The sequence below is a fragment of the Coenobita brevimanus genome, chromosome 50 (genome assembly GCF_032717465.1).
Source record: "Coenobita brevimanus isolate Jiangsu-jjx chromosome 50, ASM3271746v2, whole genome shotgun sequence".
Taxonomy (NCBI): domain Eukaryota; kingdom Metazoa; phylum Arthropoda; class Malacostraca; order Decapoda; family Coenobitidae; genus Coenobita; species Coenobita brevimanus.
In genome coordinates, this window is record NC_137003.1 from 52106871 (window position 1) to 52128295 (window position 21425).

General features: G+C 41.0%; 1 protein-coding gene across 1 annotated transcript in view; it reads left to right on the plus strand.

Moving 5' to 3' along the window:
* The window catches only part of LOC145399832 (uncharacterized), a 195256-nt gene that overhangs the window by 87322 nt on the left and 86509 nt on the right, over positions 1 to 21425 (plus strand). Inside the window, exon 13 of the mRNA XM_080272399.1 lies at positions 3820 to 3862. Within this exon, the coding sequence (XP_080128525.1) occupies positions 3820 to 3862 (43 nt within the window). The remainder of the gene's footprint in view (positions 1 to 3819; positions 3863 to 21425) is intronic.

Sequence of the window (21425 nt, forward strand, 5' to 3'; positions counted from 1 at the left end):
GCGCTCACAGGCCGTCCTGACCTGGCACCGTGTGACTTTTGGCTATTCCCTAAATTGTCAGAAAAACTTGCTGGGATCCTCCTCGAAGGGAACAGGACCTTGCCAAGAGGATAAATTCAGAACTGAAGAGTATACATGTTTCTAAGTACTCGGAAGTGCTTTGTTAAGTGGATGACACGGCTCCAGAAGTGTGTAAACCTTAGAGGAGAGTATGTTGAAGGAGTGTGAAGTTCAATAAATGTGTATCTCTATTAATTTGGCTTGTATTACCCTGTTAACAAAACTTTTTGGACGCCCCTTGTAAATATCCTAGGCTGAAATATACTCTGGGACATATTCTGGCCTAGGCCATTTTATACCTGGGTCTAAACTGGCCTGGGTGTATAAAACAGCCTGTTACACTGGACCATCCAGTGTTGGAACTTGGTGTTACACCTGTATCAGCAAAAGTGAACTTTTTCCTGTTACAGTATGGCAATATAACATTTTGGCTTACAGTAGCAAATCGTTTTTTTTTTTTGTTATGGATCCCCATACTGTACTTCAGACGTAGTAATGGAAGAATAGCTGTTACACATGAACAGAATTTTATATTCTTTGAAACTGATATCCTTTAACCCCTAAAGTACGAAGCTTGTTGATCGAGCTTTTCGTGCAATTTCTTAAAAGAACGAGCAGTGCTGATTGTGCAACATCCACAAAAAACTGGTGGCAGCTGGCTCCACCACGGCTGTGACATAGATGGCTTCTAACCAATCAGAACTAAGTGTTGGACACATTAGAGGGGGGACTCAGACCTGTACTCAGATGGTGGGGGGTTGTACCCCCCACCTCCCTCTCACCACGTCCATCTACCCCACTACCTTGTTACTACCCCACCTCACACCGTTCTTACCACCACCACCATCCGTCCCACACCCTCCTCATGCATCCCCACCCCTCCCATGTGGATCCTCCCCCCCAATTATCTGTGGAGAGGGTATTTCCTTCTTACCTTTCCTCCATGTCCCTGTACTCCACTGGGGCCCTTCCTCTGTGTCTGGTGGTGGTCTCCTCCCATCCCTCCATCCCCATACACCTCCTTCTGGCCTTAGCACCTCGCACCTCCACCCCCTAGCACACAGTATCTTTACCTCCCCGGCCTCGAATATTTTGTGTATTTTTTTACGCTTTATGGCAAGTGTTTTTGAATCATTACCTGTAATTTATTCATGTCTTTGCATACAGATATGCACACCACAACTATTTTAGCTGTCTTTATTCAAAACCCACTCTTAAAAGAAATTTTATTTTCCCTACTAGATCTAACAGCTCGTAGGAGAGGGGAAATGGAAGAGGGGAGGTTAGGAGAGGGGAGGAGAGAGGAGGGGAGGGAGGGGACTGGAGGTATGGGGAGGGGAGGGGAGGAGGATAATTTTTACTCTTTATCATATTTTTATTGGGGGGGTTCATGACCATTTTCAGTCTATACATGGATGGGATAATAAAAGAGGTACAAGGTAGGGTAGTGGATGTTGGAGTTGCCCTGGTGAGAGAGGGTAGTGTTTGGAAACTACCTGTACTGTTGTTTGCAGATGATACTGTGTTGTTGTGTGAAGACAAAGGGGAGCTGCAAGGCTTGGTGGATGAGTTTGAGAGAGTGTTTAAGAAATGGAATCTAAAGGTGAATGTAGGAAAGAGTAAAGTTATGGTCTTTGAGAGAGGTGAAGTCAGTGAATGTACAGTGAGGTTGGATGGTGAGGAATTGGAAAATGTGAGTACGTTTAAGTACTTGGGTAATGTGATGAGTAAGGCTGGAGGTTTGGAGGGTGAAGTGCTTGAAAGGGTACAGCAGGGAAGAAAGGTTGCTGGTTCCTTGAAAGCAGTGATAAGAAACAGGGAAGTGAGCATGGAAGTGAAAAAGTTACTACATGACAGTATTGTGATACCAACTCAAACGTATGGAAGTGAAGCATGGACATTGTTGGAAGGACACAAGTGAAGAGTGAGAGCAGTGGAAATGAGTTATTTAAGAGGAGCCTGTGGAGTCACATGGAGAGACAGGCTGATAAATGAGGATATAAAGGAGAGTTGTGGTGTGGATGTGGATTGATAGGAAGGGTTAGGAGGAATACACTGAGGTGGTTTGGCCATGTTGAGAGGATGGAGGGTGAAAGACTGACGAAGAGAGTGTATGTGAGTGAGGTGGAGGGGGGAAGAGGGAGGGGGAGGCCGAGGATGAGATGGAGGGATGGGGTGGAGAGGTATATGAGAGAGGGGGGTGTGAGTTGGGAGCAGGGCAGTGAAATGGCGGGGGACAGGGCGATGTGGAAGCGATTTGTTTGTGGCCACCCTGTGCGGGATTGAGGCGTTTGGCAATAGATAGATAGAGAAATAGATATTTTTGACAGCTCGGCAGGTAGGGGAGGGGGGAGGGGAGAGGAGGGGAGGGAAGGAAACGGTAGGGGAAGGAGGGGATTGGAGGTATGGAAAGAGGAAAGGAACGGAGGATAGTTGTTACTATTTATTTTATTTATTGGGGGTTTGTCACCAGTTTATTTTTTCTAAACAAATTGAAATGGTTTATAACATCTATACACACCAAAAAAAAAAAAATTGATTTTGGTGATTTTTGTACATATTTTTGTGAAGAAAACAGGTGCGAGCTGCGTATTTTCTTTCTCACCAGGGTCGTGATGGGTAACAATTATCAACTTCGATGGTCCATAGCTCGGTAATTATTGGGTTTAGGAGGGTAGTGTTTGCGTTTTTAGGTGTGTAAATTCAAGCTCTATAAATCAGGCATAAAACTTGTAACTTTTGAGAAAGTCGAAAACTTGGCCTGATTTTGTGTCCTGGGGGGTAGTCGAAGCAGGCGAATTGTGTACCAGAGGGGTAAAAGGAAAATGTATATTCAGTGTTTTTCCTTGTTAGATAATAAAGTACACAGTTTTAGGTATATTCAGAGATAATACTGTAATTCTTGTTTAAGTTATTTAATCACGCTTATGGAATTAATTGAGGGTGGCCATAACACGAACATTTCCATCATTATTTTAATTTACCCTTTTACTCCCTCACAGAATACATAGTTTTTCTGGCTTTCGTACTGTAATTGATTTTTCACATTATAGTAACTTCGTTTGCGTTTTCTTATTTTATGAAGTGGTTGGTGGGGATGCTCACCATCCACTCACTCGATGTAGTGCTGCTCTCGGGTGCCTGCCCATTCCTCCCTTCCTTCTTTCCATCCTTCCTCTTCTGTCTTTCCTTCATTCTTTCGTCTTCCTTCTGTCTGTGGGTGACTACACTGAGGGACAAGCCAAATGGTTTCCTCTACACCTGGAAACCATTTACCATGCTGGGTGGTAACCATATAACCAAATTATGGCACCTGGTGGTTTAATGGGCAATTTAGGTGCTCCGGTCTGATGGAGCCTCTTCAGGTTTATATCCAACGGGTGGTTGGGGCTTATTGTTTACATAATGCTGCTCATGGATGAGTGAGGCTGATCACTCTCATCTTAAATGTCAGGACCAACTTGCCTAGCCCCAAGTTCCTACACTCCTCATGGGGCAACAGTGGATTAGATGATGAATGAATGAATATTGATTGAAGAGAATCTTGTGAAACAATAAAATATAACTGAGAGACCATAACAACATTAAGACATTGTTGATCAAACGGTTCCGGATTTTCATAAGTAGTTTTTAGTGTTGACCAACTTAATGCTTTGCGCTGATCAAACAGGTTGCCAGTCCAATAATAGATGGTGTGTTGATTGTAGTATTATTCGTTACTGTCACCATTTTATTTTATTTTTGTTTTCTGTATTTCAGGGTGGTCCCAACTACAGTGGGTAATGGTTCTGCTGCCGCCAAAGTCAGTAAGAATCTGTTATTGTTGTCATAACTGTTAAGTAATACTGTAGTCACAGACATGTAATATATCCAGTTTCACATGTAGCTCTCTTGTTTTATAGCAGCTTCACCTCAATAACTTCATGTGAGTTATAGGAAATTTTAGTGTCTTACTGTTTTTATTGCATTTATGTCATCAATTAGGAATTTTATTGTGATGTACCCATTTGAGTGTTTTAGTTTAATGTTTTGTTCTTACAGATGCAGTATATTTAAAGTTTTGTGCTTATTATAAGGCACATTTTTAGTAATAATGTACAGTGAAAACACAGTATAACTAAACAACACTTAAATGCATGACTGAATAGATTATTACTTAACAACAGCATTTTTCACTTAAGGTATGACTTATTTGCTCCCAGATATTCAACAAAAAGCAAGCTGTTTCAAATACAAAAAGTTGTTTTTACATTGAAATGCTTTTAATCTGGCAAGCCAGGTATCATATACTTGCCAAACTGAAGACTTTCCTGGATCAAAAATAGTGCTTTGTTCTGTTTATCTGCAGCCTTTGTGCAAAAGTTACAGTGATTGAAAGAAGTGCAAGAATTTTCTTTATATTAAATCTTCTGTGTTTTATATAAAAAGTTTGTGGAAGAATAGTTATAAAGAATTTTGGGAATATGTCAGAGTTCCTCCTGAATGATGAAAAGGGTGGTTGGAGGAGTGATAAAGGATGTGTAGATAAGTATTTGCAGTAAGACAGATGGGTATTTATGGCATTTACTGGTCTGGAAAAGCATTTCAGAAGGTTTTATATATATATGCATGGTGCAGATGGAATGTGGGTGAATGCTGTAAACAGCTATTTTGATGATATTGAAACATGTGTAAGAGTGGGTGGACGTCTTGGGTGAATGTTTCATTATATAAGTTGAGTGAGACAAGCATGTGGGATGTCCTAAAACGGCTGCTTGGTATTTATAATGGTGTTATGAAGGTTGAAATATGAGTTGTGGAGATGGGGATGGAGATGGTAATGAGTACAGTAGACCCTCACTTTAACAGACTTCAGTAGACTGGACATTGGATTTAACACACACTATGAAGGCTGCTGAACCTGCATTGGCTATAACGAACAGGCCCTTTAAATGGGGAACAGTGGATTGCAGTATATGTGTTTCTTGCTGTTTTTACATCAGTCTGGCCTGAAATTGCCCTCTCCCCATTGTGATTGCCGAGTTGTAATAACAGATTATAGTAATATTGTACTAGCCATGAAGAAATGCTGTGATAAGGGTGTGAAATATGGGCCAGGTTAGTGTGACGTGGATACAGTTTTCATTTTTAGTGCTAGAATGTGCAATTGTACTCATTTATTTTCAAACATGTACTTAAAATCCCACCTCAGGGGGAACTATTGGATGTACTGTAGCGGGCTATCAGCTTTATTGGAGCAGGCTTCCCCCCCAATTAGTCCGTTATAGCAAGGTTCTTCTGCAGTAAATATCTCAGATCTAATGAATGCAGACAATGGATTGTTTGCCAATAGTGAACAGGAGTTCAGTAGATTGGTGCAAAGTTTTGTGGATATTTGAGTGCCATGTTTGGCTTGTGAATGTAGTTATGCATAAATTAATGGTTGTCATGGGAGAAGTTGACTCACAATGATATGCTGCTGAATGATGAGAGACCAGAACAGTTGTGGGAGCTTTAGTACCTCATTTCAGTATTAGAAGAGAGAGAGAGAGAGAAAGGTAAACATGCAAAGGAGTTAGAAAGCAGAGATGCTAAATGGAGGTCTGAATATGGAAGGTGCAAGAGGATTGCATGAAGGTGTTTTAGTGCCTACACTAATGTATGTATATGAAACTTTGATGCCACTTGAGAACAAAGGATCAAGAATACTAGCAGTGGAAATGGGATTATTGAGGATTGTGCCTTGAGTGTATAAAATAGATCATCATTCATTCTTTATCCAATCCTACGTTGCTTCATGAGGAGTGTAGGAGCCTCGGGCAAGGCAAGTTGGTCCTGGCATTTAAGTTGAGAGTGACCAGCCTCACTCATCCCTGAGTGGCATTACATGAGCAGTTAACCCCAACCATCCCTTGCATATAAACATTCATCGGCTCAATCCAACTGGAGCGCCGTAATTACCCATTAAACCACCAGGCACCAAAATCTGGTCATAAGGTTACCATCCAACGTAGTAAATGGTTTCCTGGTGTACTGGAAACCATTTGTCATGCCACTCAGTGTAGAGTCACCCACAGCCAGAAGGAAGAGGAAAGAATGAAGAAAAGAAAGAAAAGAGGGCGTGTAAAGTCACCCGTAGGTAGAAGGACGAGGAAAGAATGAAGGAAAGAAAGACGGAAGAGGAAGGAAGGACGAGAGGAAGGAAGGACGAGAGGAAGGGGCAGAGGGCAGATACCTAAAGCAGCACTACATCAAGTGAGTGGATGGTGAGTGCCTCCACCAACCACCAATAAGATTTAAATATAATGTGAATAATGAAACAACTGAATGATCTAGATTTTATGCTGACAGTAGGTCTGAAGAGGGTTTGTGTAGGTGATTTACTCATATAGGGAGAATGCGTGTAAACAGTATGTGGAATGCAGAAAGGGTGAAATATGAGTGAGTTTGAAAGTGAAAGGTGTGGTGGACCAAGAAAAAGGTTGAGGATGGGGCGGTGCATAAGAATTTCGAATCGGAGCAAGGTTTCCAAATCGGAACTTGAGATTTCCAAAATGGAGCTAGACTTTGAAATGGGTGGGGTTGTAAGTACATGTATTTAGGTCTTATGTGTTATTTAACTTGATTATGCATATACAGTACTTGTTTGCAGTAGGATTCATTTACCGTAATTTATTGTCATGTGCTGTATTCATTCAGCAAATAAAATACATTTCTCAATTGCATATGAAATATATATAGTGCACAAACAGTGTTTTGTTCAATCTATAATTTCAGTTTCTTTGAGGTCATTGTTGTGCACTCTGTACATTTTCTTTTAGCCTGGTGGGGTTTCCTCCCAGCCAACGGAATTTTGGGTATGGTGAGAAGTCCATTGCTGGCCGTCACATGGCTCCCATTCGTTCGGCTAGTGCTGCACATAAATTTTGTAAACAACTTCTGGTGATCTTCTGCAGTCTTGGTGGCATAGACAGTCGTCTTCAAACGATAATGTTCATATCCTGGAGCCATTCTGTATTCACCTACTCCACCATGGCCCTTTCAAGGTCTTTATACTGTGTCTTGTAATGCGTGATCAATGTTTTGACCAAAACATGGGCAGGCTGGGGTTGCCAATTTACGAGTTCTTTCAAAACATGATTAACACTTTCACAGTTGTTATCTGTCCAAGATAATGCAACAGTTTGGCAGTTGCAGGGGACATCAAGCACTCCATCTTTGAGAAATTTCACAAACATCAGTATTAAATAGCTGGAGCCTGAGATTTTTGTATGCAGCTACAGACAATGAACAGATCTTCAACGGATTATCACAACTGAATGATACCTTCAGCAGCAACGGATCGAATGAGGTGCAGTGGAAGTACATGTTGTACATATATCTTCAAATCTCATTGATCAGTGCTCACTGATGAAAAACTCCAAATTTCAAACTTACCTGTATTCCAGACTCTATCTATCTATCTATCTATTGCCAGACGCCTCAGTCCCGTTTGGGGTGGCCAGAAACAAATCGCCTCCAAGTCGCCCTGTCCCCCGCCATTTCACTGCCCTGCTCCCAGACTCTGTGACTGAAAATAAAAGACCAAACATGCAGCGAAATGACTAAAGTCCAACCAGTTAAGTCATTATGCGATAAGGAAGATATCTGATTGGTATTTCGTAACAAAAAACAGACAACAAATGACACTATATAGTAGCTCCGATTCGGAAATCTCAAGTTCTGATTCGGGAATCTCACTCCAATTCGGAATTCTTATGCAACCAGAATGAGTTAAATGAATGTGTAAAAAAGTGATGTATGGAAATTTATAAGGTGGGGGTAACTACAAGAAATTGAGTTGGTGGGATGAATTATGTTTGGAAGAACTCTTGAAGCATATTAAAAGATTTGCCACTCCTTTTCTTAAACCCTTCAGTGACTACATTTTTTATTATTATTACTAGTATTAGTATTAGTTTTAGTGGAGGGTGGGGGGAGCAAAGATGAAATGGAGAGATGGAGTGGAGATGAATATGAGAGAGTGGGGAGTGTGAGCTGGGGGGAGGGCAGTGAAATGGCAGGGGACAGGGTGACATGGAAGTGACTTGTTTGTGGCCATTCCTTGCAGAATTGAGGTGTCTGGCAATAGATAGATAGATAGGTAGATTATTAGTATTTGTATTGCTATCTCATTTGAAAAGATTTTGAAAATGGAGGACTTAGAGATAACCTTCATTATCCTGTTCATTATAGTTGATCATTCCTAAGCTAAATAAATTTGTATGATTGTAACATAAAGTATATTTGTTCCAACTGACAAAATTATTGGAGCTTAATTTGGAGTTCTGCCTCTCAAGAAAGTATACTTTTTTTTTTTTTTTTTTTTTTTTGTTATGAAGTCCATAGAGAATCAAAAGAAACTTAAGAGTGAGTGAACAGTCTGAACTAAATCTAGTGGATGCCTGGTTGTGTAATGGTACAGTACTGTTCAAAGTGATGGCCCTGCCTAGCACATTGGTTCCAAACCTCCTAGATGTGACTGAAGGTTTGATGATTATATAAATGCCAACAGGGGTGAAAATTGATCTGCTACAGGTTGGCTTGGATGATGAAGAAAATGGTAGATTCTGGGATTACTTGATACATGTGGTTGGTAGTATGGGGGGATGATGAGACTGTAGTTTTGGTTGGGGATTTAAATGGTCATATTGGTACAGCAGCTCAAGGATATGTAGGAGTGCACGAGGGATGCACATATGGTACGAGGGAAAGGAGTCTCAAGTTTGGAGAGACAATGAACGTGGTATTGTGCAGCTTTCTTTTTAGGAAAAGAGGGTAGGGTGATGACATGTGAGATCAGAGGTAATAATAGCCAGATTTACTATTTCCTGGTCAGGAGGACTGATAGAAAGTTAGAAGGATGTTCAAAGTGATAGGGAGCAAAAAATGTATGCTCCAACACAAATTAATTACATGTGACATGGTACTAAAGGAGCGGATAATAAAGGAAAGGAGCAGGAGGGGGAGGAAATGGACCTCTATACCCAGGAAGAAAATATGGAAGTTGAAAAAACAAGCCATAAGGGATGCCTTCTGTAGCAGGATAAGTAGAGTGGTGGCTGAACAGGGAACTGTTGATGGAATTGTTAACCCCTTAACCGCGGGGCGTCACTTTCGTGACACCTGGGAGCAAGGAATCATATCGCGGGGCGTCACTTTTGTGATTCTGTGTTATTTTGAATTCGCCCGGGTTTTCAAGTGGTGGCTTGTATCATCTGTCAGTACTGCCAATGTCCAACACTAGTCAGCACTTCTAATCTCATCTGTACTCCCATCCATTGTTGACAATTTAGCCATTTCTCCCCGTTCTTGACTCCCCTCCCTACCTCCCCTCCATTACCCTCTCCTCACGCCTGCCCGGCCGTGCTACGCTAAGTAAATCTTCCCTGGAATTTTCCACTGATTTCATCCATTGAAATAAGCCTTGTGCCCTATTCTTATACCAAATAATATATACAAAAAAAAAATAAGGTAAGTGATAGTGCCATACACCTGGAATTGGCTGATTATCACCTGACAACACCTCACGTGCACTCGTTCGCTAATTTTCGCTGTTTATTTCCTCTTGAAATATGCCTTATAATCTATTCTCGTAATAAAAATATATATAAGAAGGGAAGGGAGAAGCCAAAGTGATATTTACATTCACCTGGAACTACCTAATTTATTATGTATTGTCTAGATTTCCTGCCAATCATTTCATAGCATATATATTAGCAGCTGTCACCCGGCTGAGATTGGCAGCACTGCACTTCCCCTAGGCAGGCCACCACACACTGTATTCAGTTTACTGTCGTCTTTCAAGGTGAGAGCACGTCGGATTCGCACTTGTCAAATTCCGCCCCTTTTTAGCCCCAAGCAAAGGGCCCTGTGACCTCTACCCCCTACTAAACCTCGTGTGGAAAGAGGTAAAGGGATAAGTGAGTGGTGTGGAACATGAACTGGCTAATTTGTCAATGAAAATGATAGAGAGTGACTACGGTCTTTCTGGCGAGTAAAACAGTGCAAGTGGAAATGTAAATAATGTGTAAACAGCAAGTGAAAGCAATGAATGTAAATATAACTGAACAGTGGAAAATAGTTTTATAAGTTACTGCAAGTGACAGTGCATAAAAGTGTAAGTAAAATAGAAATGTAAATAATGTAAATAAAATAGAGAATGTGAATAGAAATTAAATAAGTAGTAATATAAGAATACAAGTATATATACTAGGAGTAATGAAAGTGAAAGTAATGAAAATGAAAGTGACAGCTTCGCTCTCTATGCTAGTATACACGAGAAAGTGAATGCCTGGAGTGAAAATAAACTACTAGTACTGAAAGAAACTTATAGATAAATATTGTAAAGTAGTAATATAAGGATACTAGTATATATACTAGGAGTAATGAAAGTGAAAGTGAAAGTAATGAAAATGAAAGTGACAGCCTTGCTCTCTACGCTAGTATACACGAGAAAGTGAATCCCTGGAGTGAAAATAAACTACTGGTACTGAAAGAAACTTGTAGATTAATATTGTATATATAAATAAGTGTAATAAAGTACTGGGAATATAAAGTGTGAGTGTGTTTATAAATAATAAATGACAGCTTCGCCTCAGAATACCATCAGGGAACCAGCGCGGGAGGAAAGCTCATATGCGCTTGTAATTTACATTGCTTTCACAGTTTTTTTTTTTTTTTTTTTTTTTGGGGGGGGGGGGGGGGGTGTATGGATTCTAAACTACTTGAAATTCATAGAATAGTGTTTGTAGTTATAATATCAGGCAGTGATAACCATATTACGGAGTGTCGGGACGTGTAAAGTGGAGACTTCGTTACCCAACTTCAGAAGTCTCCACAAGTCCTACGGTAGTCGACAAAGGCTCAACAAACATCCCTGGGGAAAGCTGAAGGTATGTGCCATATGCATATGTAATTATAATATTCTAGGAGTAATAACTGATTTTTGGCAAATATTTTCAAAAAGTCAGTCTGAACACGAATATCCCCGCGTGAGGTGGTTAGTACTTGGATGGGTGACCGCCTGGGAACACCAGATGCTGTTGGCATCCCTACGTGTCAAGTGGGGTTGGTGGAGGATTAGTGCCCCTCCCTGTAAAACAATTAACTCTAAGCCGTTGGCCACCCCATTTGGGATACATGGCGTCTGGCAATGGATGGATGGATGGAGGTGCACGGACCGCCTCCTACATGCACGCGCTTAAGGGGTTAATGAGCAGGACAGAGCTCTGAAGAGCAGTGTCTTGAGAATGGCTAATTCATTGTGTGGACGGACAAGGGGCCCTCCAAGATGTAAGGTAACATGATGGTGGGATGAGGGAATAAAAGTCACGGTTAAGGAGAAAAAAAGACTTTTCTGGGAATCAAAAAGGGGATAGGCAGCAGAAGCTTGGATAAAGTTGAGAGATGGAAGAGTTACATTTAGAAAGGAAGAGAGAGATGAAAAGATTAGTAAGAGAGAGAAAGAAAAGAGTAGATGAGGAATTTGAGTGTAAAGTGGAGAGAATGTAAGAAAATGTTCTGGAAGGAGCTAGACAGGGTGATAGGGAAGTTTGTAAAGAAGTGAAAGATAAAACCGGCAGATTGATAGTGGAGAAGGGAGAAAAAGTGAGCAGATGGAGAGAACACTAAAAGGAACTGTTAAACAGAGAGATTGAAAGTAATGCAAGAACAGTATATGTGGCTGAGGAATGGCTGGGAGGAGGGAGGTGAGAAGTGAGGAAGAGATCAGTAGAGTGGATTAGTGGAAGCAATGAAGAAAGTCAAAATGGGAAAAGCTCCAAGAACTGATGGAACATGTGGTGAAATACTGAAACATGGGGGAAATATGGAAAGATAGTAGTAGAATGGATAGGGAAACTGTGCAGATTGGCCTGGGAGGAAGGTGGAGTTCCAGAGGTTTGGAAGTCAGGTATAGTTATTCCCCCATACAATGGAAAAGGGGAAAAAGAAGTGTCATAGGGGCATTTGTCCTCTTAGTGTAACAGGAAAAGTATATGGTAAGATACTTATTAACAGAGTTAGGGAGATAACAGAAGAATTAGTTAGAGAAGAACAGGGATGTTTTAAGAAGGGAAGAGGTTGTGTAGATCACGTACTCATTCTTATGTCTTTAGTGGAAAAATTTCTAGAGAAGGGAAAGAAGTTGTTTGCTGCCTTCATGAATTTGGAGAAAGCATATGACAGGGTGGATAGACAAGGAATGTGGAAAATATTAGGAATATATGGAGTAAATGAGAAGTTATTGAATGCTATGAAGAGTATGTATGAGGGTATGAAGGCTGCAGTGTGTGTTGATAGTGAACTGAGTTAATTTTTCTGCATGAATGTTGGATTGAAACAGAGATGTGTCATGTCTACATGGTTGTTTGATCAGTATATGGATGGGGTTATAAAAAAGGCACAAGGTACGGCAGTGAATATTGGACTAGCCCTAATGAGAGAGGGCAGTGTTTGGAAACTTCTTGTACTGTTGTTTGCAGATGTTACTGGATTGTTGAGTGAAGATGAAGGGGAACTGCAAGGCTTAGTGAATGAATTTGGGAGAGTGCCCAAGAAACAGAATCTAAAGGTGAATGTAGGGAAGAGTAAAGTTATGATCTTTGAGCAAAATGAAGTCACTGAATGTGCAGTGACATTGGATGAGGAGGAAATGGAAAATGTGAGTGCATTCAAGTACTTGGTTAGTGTAATGAGTAAGGATGGAAGTTTGGAGGATGAAGTGCTTGAAAGAGTGCAACAAAGAAGAAATGTTGCTGGTTCTTTGAAAGCAGTACAGTAAAAGTCCAATATTTCGGCATCCAATTCCCCGGCAAATCTGACATTTCGGCAGTTTTGAGAAATAGTCCCATTTACGAAAATCTCTGATCGTTCGGCAGATTCTCTGATTTTTTTCGTCAGTCTTGAAATTCTCCATGAGGCTCGCCAGCTAGCTACCCGCCTTTACCCGCCTTAGTGAGTGAGATAGTGAAAGTGATGGAACGAGTCTACCACTGCCATGAAGCTCAGAGGCTAGCTCTTTCTCCTATAGCATAAAGAGAGGACAAACATGTAGTGAGTCTAGCATGGGAAAGAGAATCTGTTTCGCCATTCTTCCGCCATTCTTCTGAGTTGTTGCCGTGCTGCTGCCGACTTCTCTTGATTCTTCTGTGTGCTTTGTGAACTTCGTACCGAAATACCTCTGAAATTACTATTCGAGTGTGCTGTAAGCACCGTAACATCAGACAGGAGCTTTGTAACACCTGAGTGGACCAGCCGTGTGTTGTGAACAGTATAAACATCTGCGTGCTTTGAAAATGGCCTCCACGTGTGGAAAGTTAACTGGTGTTAGCAAGAAGCGTACACATAAGATGTGGACTTCTTCCAGCAGTAGCAGACTCCAATCAACCCCTTCTATTGTACATATGTAAATAAGGAACCTACTATAAGTTTAGGTAAGTGCATGTGAACTTGTAGGCCTACTGTACCATTACATTTATATACAGTATGTTCACTAATTTCTTTATTTTTCATATTCATGTATAGTACTGTATTCATTACAGTATTGTACAGTATCAAACAGTATACAGTACTCTCTCCAAACACATTTGTAATGATATGAGTAATGATGATAGTGTTCACCGAAACATATAAGGTACTGAGTGGGTAGGGTTTTCGATAATTCGGCAATTTTGATATTTCGGCACTTGCCTGGTCCCATAGATGCCGAAAAATCGGACTTCTGCTGTAATGAGAAATAGGGAAGTGAGCGTGGAAGTAAAAAAGTTTCTGCATGACTGTATTTTGATACCAACTTTAACGTATGGAAGTGAAGCTTGGACCTTGTTGGAAGGATACAAATCAAGAGAGAGCATTGGAAATGAGTTATTTGAGAGGAGTATATGGACTGACAAATGAGGAAGTGAAAGTGTGTTTTGGTGTGGATGTTGGTGTGATAGAAAGCATTAGGAGAAATACACAGAGGTGGTTTGGCCATGTGGAGAGGATGGAAACCGAGATACTAATGAGGAGAGTGTATGTGAGTGAGGTGGAGGGGGGAGGCCGAGGATTAGATGGAGTGATAGATTGGAGAGGTATCAGAGAGAGGGGAGTGTGAGCTAAGGGGAGGGCAGTGAAATGGCAGGAGACAGGGTGACTTGGAGGCAGTTTGTTTGTGGCCACCCCTTATAGGATAGAGACATCTGGCAATAGATAGATAGACAGAAAAAGGGATGGTAACAGAGAGGAGTACTTTTATGGCTGATAAGCATAAGGCCAGAAAGGAGGTATACAATAGTTCTTCGTTTAACTTCATAGTTATGTTCCAAAAATCCTCCACTTGGAATGAGCTGACGTTAAGCTGAGCTTTCCACCCACAGCACTGTCTTAAAATACGAACGTTGTGCTTTTTATTGTACTTCAGTACCATATGCACAACTAATATTCATTTACTGCTTTAAATCATAAAACCTTCCAACTATCATCTATCATGTAATGTTAACAGGGACAACATAAATCATTTATTACATTTTTCTAGTATTAATTGCTAAAATAACACCAAGCAATGTTGTACTGTATTGAGAGAAATGTGGTCGCCGGTGTTCCTTCTTGTCTGACTGCCTCCTTCATGTATCTTGTCAAGGATAATATGATAGTATTATAATTGAAGATATTCCCCCCCCCCCCTCAGTACTATACTTGCAAATGCATAATGTTTAGTTTTCTTATGTTTAATGTTAGTTGAGGTCATGTGGATCAAAATCTTGACTGCTAACAAATAACAAACTCATCACTAGCAACTTACTCCCAAAGATAATTCACTCTGATCATCTTTTACTGAATATTCCTCTTAGATGTGTGAGTTAAAAGCTGTTCATAAAACTAGGATGCCGAAATTAAGTGATTGTAATGTTAAACTTCATGAGCTCAGGCTGGGAAGCGTTGCGAGCCACGGCTCAGGCTGTGCTGGCCGTGTATCACCGCTAACTACTTCACCCCAGTGCAAACTTACGCATGGCGCTATGCAAAGACGGATTTTTTTTTTTTTTTTGCCAGATGATGCCCTGGATGTTTATCTTCAAGTTTATAATAAACAAAAACTAAAAAATATATATATATATTTTTCATTTTTTCAATACTCCCCTACGCAGACTTACGCAAAGACGGAGAGAGATTATTATTGTTATTATTATTATTATTTTTTTTTACCAGATGATGCCCTGGATGTTTATCTTCAAGTTTATATAAACCAAAACTGATTCCCCCCCCCCCCCCCAAATTTTTTGCGCATCATGGGGTGGGATAAAAAAAGGTAATTGCTCAATCCACGGGTTAAACATAACATTGTTCAGTTATTATAGTTTGATACTGATGACTAAAGAACACACTGTACTAATCTGACTGTAGTACCGTAATACAGGTATACCCTGGTTTAATAATGTAATTGGTGAAGTAAAAACCCACAATTGGGTGGGATATTGTATCTCAGGGTAGAATTAACATGTATTGGGATGCGTTTTTGAGCCTTGGGTTCCCTCCCAACCAAGTCCTAAACCCACCCATGTGAGTCCAAAAACAAGTTTAAAGCCAGTCTAAATGGCCTAACAGCTATAAAAGAAGCTAACCTAAGCCTAACACCTGTAAATAACTCACTAAAATCAACAAATATAATCTGAAAATTGTCAAATATAAGTCTGGAAAAAATCATGCTTAGTAAACTATACCCTAAAATGACAATGTTCACCCCACCAGTGGCTAAAACACATTAATCTAAGTCTAAAAACAGTTTAAGAATCAACCTAAACACACTGTTTAAGTCTAAAATATCATCAAAATTGGGAAAAAAAAAAAAAAAAACAATTGTTAAACCAGGGTTTGGCCATCATTAGGTGGGGTATGGTAATATTTCTATTCCTATCGCTAAGCCAGGGTTTTGCATCTTGAGGTATTGTATATCGAGGTATACCTGTACTAATCCAGGGAGCTGTAGGATACACACACTGTGCTGCTGCTGCCATCATTGCCACCACTGCCACTGTTGCCACATGTGTGCACACTGCCTTCACTTCTCACCTCTGATGTTCCTGTGTTATCTTCCTTCCTGTCTCCTTTCTTTTCCTGCCTGTCTTTATCTTCAGACTTTCACTTCACTTCTTTCTCTTCCACTTTCCAATAGAAAGCATAGATGGAGTGCTGCTTGGAGTTCTTTTTTTCTAAATACTGTGTATTTCTTTATAGCTTTGTAGTGCATCATTAGCTGCTCGAAGAACTTTTGAGCTGCATTCCCGAAGTGGGTCATCTTCTTTAAAGATTTCTTTCAGAAGCTAGAGCAAGTCGCTTTGTTATTAGAGTCGTTCTCCTCATCTGGTAAACCGCTTGCTTTCTGAGTGATTTGCTCCTCTAGGTCATCGTAATTTACTTCTTCAGTATTCTGTGTCTTCAGCAAATCTGTTTGTCCTCATCATACACAATATTTCATCAAACTCACCTGCCTGGCAATGTAAGTTTTCTTATGGATGCCCTTTGTGCCATCTTCGTTAAAACCATTGAAATTTGGATGTTTGGGCCATACACATCCCCATACACTTCTCAGGCATTCGTGTGAGACTTCGCCCCATGACTGCTTGATAATGTCGAGGCAGTCAATGATGCTGAAGTCCCATGACAACTCTAGTACATCTGGATGTTTTCCATTATCCGGAGCATCAATCAGGCAGTCAAAAGTGTGTACAGTGTGGTATGTCGTAAATGCTCTAATAACACCTGTATCCATAGGCTGAATGAGACTTATCATGTTGGGTGGCAAGAGCACACTTTAACATTTGGGGAAAGATCATTCAGATTTGGGGAATGATGTGGTACATTTCCCACTTAAAGCAGTATTTGAAAATCTTTGTTCTCTGCTAGCCATGATCTTTCCACTCAGGAATTGCATGAAGGGCTAGCCACTCATTGAATACAGCACTTGTCATCCATGCCATAGTGCACATGCCTTAGTTAGACTTTGGCTGGTGCCTCCAGATGACAGGAAGGTGAGTCTTCAAATATGCCTTCATTGCACAGGATGTTTCATAGGGGTATGTGCACATCAGCATCATTTCTTTGTCACCTGCAACATTTGCCCCCAACATTAATCTGAAACTGTCATGGGATGCCTTAAAGTCAGGTGCAGTCTTTTCCTCCCTTGATATACACAGTATGTGCGAGAAGGTATTTACTTTCAAAATAATGATATCTCAACAACACCGAAAACTTGCTTTCATGAATACACCAAGCTCTCATTTTTTGACCGATCGTTATTCGACAATTCGTTGTTTCAACATTTATAAATCTGTATCTTTTTTATTGTTCGACATGGTTATCCCCCCTTTTTGACAATTCACACCACACACTGCCCGACAGACCGGCTGAACTGCCTCAGTGACCTGCACTCTGCCCTGCTGATCAGTTGCCTCTTTATCCGTCTGCATTTCAATTTGGCCTCAAGGAATACTACAGCACCACCATGACCCCACCTAAGACCCCTACTGTTACCCTTGTCAAACGCAGTCACGTGCTCACCAACCTGAGTGAGTGTTTTGCCATCGCATGGTAGGGTATTGATTGCGCCAATGATTAACGAAAGCTCTTTATGCACGATACTGTTTTGGTGCCAGTTTTACATAATGCACATCTTGGTTTGTACTAGGTTAGGTAGGTTATAATCACTGGGGGATCATGGGGGTGAAACCCCCCAGCTAGGTTTCAGCACATCCAGTTAGGCATCCACTGCTATTTATGGTTTTAAATTGTATACATTTGAGTTTGTTTGGTGTGGGGACGTTATGTCCAGTCGGCGGGATTGGCAGTAAACATGCTATCGAAAGCATTCAGGCGGCTTTCTTAATATACTGTTGTTTGCAGATGATACTGTGTTCTTAAGCGAAGACAGAGCGGAGCTGCAAGGCTTGATGTATGAGTCTGGGAGCATGTGTAAGAAACGGAACCTAAAGGTGAATGTAGGGAAGAGTAAAGTTATGGTCATCGAGAGAAGTGAAGTCAGTGAATGTACAATGAGGTTGGATGAGGAGGAAATGGAAAATGTGAGTGTGTTTAAGTACTTGGGTAGTGTGATGAGTAAGGATGGAAGTTTAGAGGGTGAAGTGCTTGAAAGGGTACAGCAGGGAAGAAAGGTTGCTGGTTCTTTGAAAGTAGTGATATGAAACAGGGGAGTGAGCATGGAAGTGAAAAAGTTACTACATGACAGTATTGTGATACCAACTCTTAACGTATGGAAGTGAAGCTTGGACCTTGTTGGAGGGACAGAAGTCAAGAGTGAGAGCTGTGGAAATGAGTTATTTGAGAGGAGCATGTGGAGTCACATGGAGAGACAGACTGACAAATGAGGAAATGAAGGAACATTGTGGTGTGGATGCGGATGTGATAGAAGCATTAGGAGAAACACATTGAGGTGGCTTGGCTATGTGGAGAGGATGGAGAGTGAGAGACCGATGAGGAGAGTGTATGTGAGTGAGGTGGAGGGGGGGAGGGGGAGGGGCAGGCCAAGGATGAGATGGAGGGATGGAGTGGAGAGGTATATGAGAGAGGGGGGTGTGAATTGGAAGCAGGGCAGTGAAATGGCGGGGGACAGGGCGATCTGGAGGCGATTTGTTTGTGGCCACCCCTTACAGGATTAAGGCGTCTGGGAATAGATAGATAGGTATTGCCAGAATATTATAAGAATCACAATCTACATTCAAAAACCTTTCCTAGAATAACAAGTAAACATTCTATCATCAAAATTAAAAAAATTAAGTGTGTGAGAATATTGCAGAATTTTGAACCTGTTTTCTGGCATTTTATGATTTGGCATGAGAACACCTTACGTCACACAATCCCTCATATAAGGGAAGAGTTCCAAGAAAATTCTGTAAACATACTTTCCAAAATATCCATCTCCATCAAACTGTTCTGTCAATTTTTTTTTTTTTTTTTTTTTTATAATACAGAACATTAAAGCAGAAAATCATATAAACTGCCATACTTAACCATTAAGCGTCAGGTGATGGTTATATCTGATGCTAAATTAGTGGTGGGCGGCTGCGTGACGGCTATAACTGCTAGTGTTTTTGCACCACAGTTTGACGTGATCACCACTTGATCTCATCACCAAAGGTTGGGGATAGCCTTCCAGCACCCAAGGCAAGCATATTTCAGTCATCTCTGTGACTCTGCCAGGCAAAGGGCAATGTTTTCTTACTTCCAAGAATACTAGAAAAGGGCTTAGTGATACTGCCACAAGGCATGCCTTGGATGCAACAGTGTATAGTTTATCCAGTAGTGGAGTAAGTTATCACGTTGAGAGCAAAGCCTTAGTTGGCACTGCGGGCAGATGCACGAACACCTCCTCTCTCGTGCTGAAAATTAGTTCTCTTTCTCATGTAATTACTCATCAACACAAGGGCCTACAGACATGGGGATACTTTCATTCACAAGAGAAAGGGTTAATGAGTAAAGTGACCATTAATTGATTTCCCTAAGTGCTATATTTTCCAAGATATTAAGGTTTGAAAACAAGCAATTTTTAGCGGTTTCCGAGAAAATGTCTATAGTGAGGTGACGACTGTGTTAAACATTGCCCGGTGTATGGGATTTATGTTGGCAATAGCACCAAGATTCCCCCCCCCCCCATCAAACAACACTAGTGCCCTTACTGCAGTAGGTGTGTAGCAAAAAGTGCACAAGCAGTGAGTGGGTTCATTTGGCATGCAAAAATATGGATGCTAATAATCATCCATTTATGAAGAAGAGTCACCAGCTGGGCTTTTGCTGGCTGTGTAGCCAATGTGTTGCGCCAGCGGATGAGGTCTTGGCCTGTGGAGGAAAAAGAGCCACTAAGAAGGAGCTGGAGGATATGGTTGTTGGGCCAATCTTTCAGGCTATCAGAGATGTTTCAAATAGACTTGAGACCAGGGTCTCTTCACCCTTGGCTGTCGTCCAAGACCAGGCCTATTCATTTACACATGCTGTTCGGGGTTCTCATGGGGGAAGGGAAGGATCTGCTTGGGGGCATGGTTGAGATCAGTGCTCATGGCCAGAAAAAAGCCATTCGTAGTCAACAGGTACTGGTCGTAAAACCAAAGAGCTGTGGTGAAGCTCCAATGAGTCAGATGGGACCAGAAGACATCAGAGGTGTACTTGACTCCGTACCAGTTGATAGCTGCCTTAAGATCAAAGCTGGTGGGCTAGTAATGAAGTATCCATCAGCCAAGGCCAGAGGTGAACCAGCTGGGATACTGAGTGATCATTTTGGCTCTGATGGCATTTTTTGCATATCAGAGCCAAAGAAAATGCTGCCAAAATTGACTGCGATGGGCATTTCATCTCCCTTGGGTGACTCTGACATCATCCCTAGCATTCTGAATAAAAACACTAAAATTAAGATGCCCATTGATCGAGGTTGCACCCTTAACCTTCTCTTCACAAGAACAAGGAATGACACTAAAACTCTTGTCTTGAAGATGTTGCCAGAGGTGAGATCCTCCGTCATAAAGCAGGGCAATTATATATATGTGGATCTTACAAGATGCCATGCTTTTGACAGATTCTGGGTTACACTGTGTCATCATTGTCATGATTTTGGTCATACATCTAAGAGGTGATCTAGAAAAAATGATGAACCTAAATGTGTGTTTTGTGCTGGGGCCCATAAGTCTAAGGATTGTAGTAACAGAAATTCTCTCCAATGCATCAACTGCTCTTCCTTAAGGCATCAAGAAGCTAATACTAATTCACAGTCGGCTGCTTATTTTGCATCTAGTAGAGACTGTCCAATTATATTTTCTCATAGGAATAGACTGAGTGAAAACACCAATTTCGCACATTCAAAAAACTGACTACGTCCCTCTTGAATCAGTTAAGGATGGGTCTTTTAAATATTCATTCCAGCCATAATAAGACTGACAATGAAGCTCTAAATCAGCATGAGCTTGGCATTATATGCTTGACTGAAACCTGATTGTTTGAGTCTGATATTAATATTATTTGTAGTTCTTTGCCTAAGAGTCTGATATTAATATTATTTGTAGTTCTTTGCCTAAGACACATTCTATTATAAATATTCTGAGGCTTGGTGCTGACTGTCTGGGAGGAGGTGTAGCATTCATCTGCCCAGCAACACTTGCAAATGTCTCTCTCATAGACTCAGACCTGACCCCATCTTCACTTGAATTTATAGAAACATTAATAATTTTCCATCAGAATACCATTAGAATTGCAATTGTCTATCAACCAGGTCGTCTGGGCACAGATTGAGGTTTTATGGAGGAGTTTGGGTAGTTTCCTGAAATGTTTTCTCTTAAATCTTGAGGACTTCTTGTTTGTGGTGA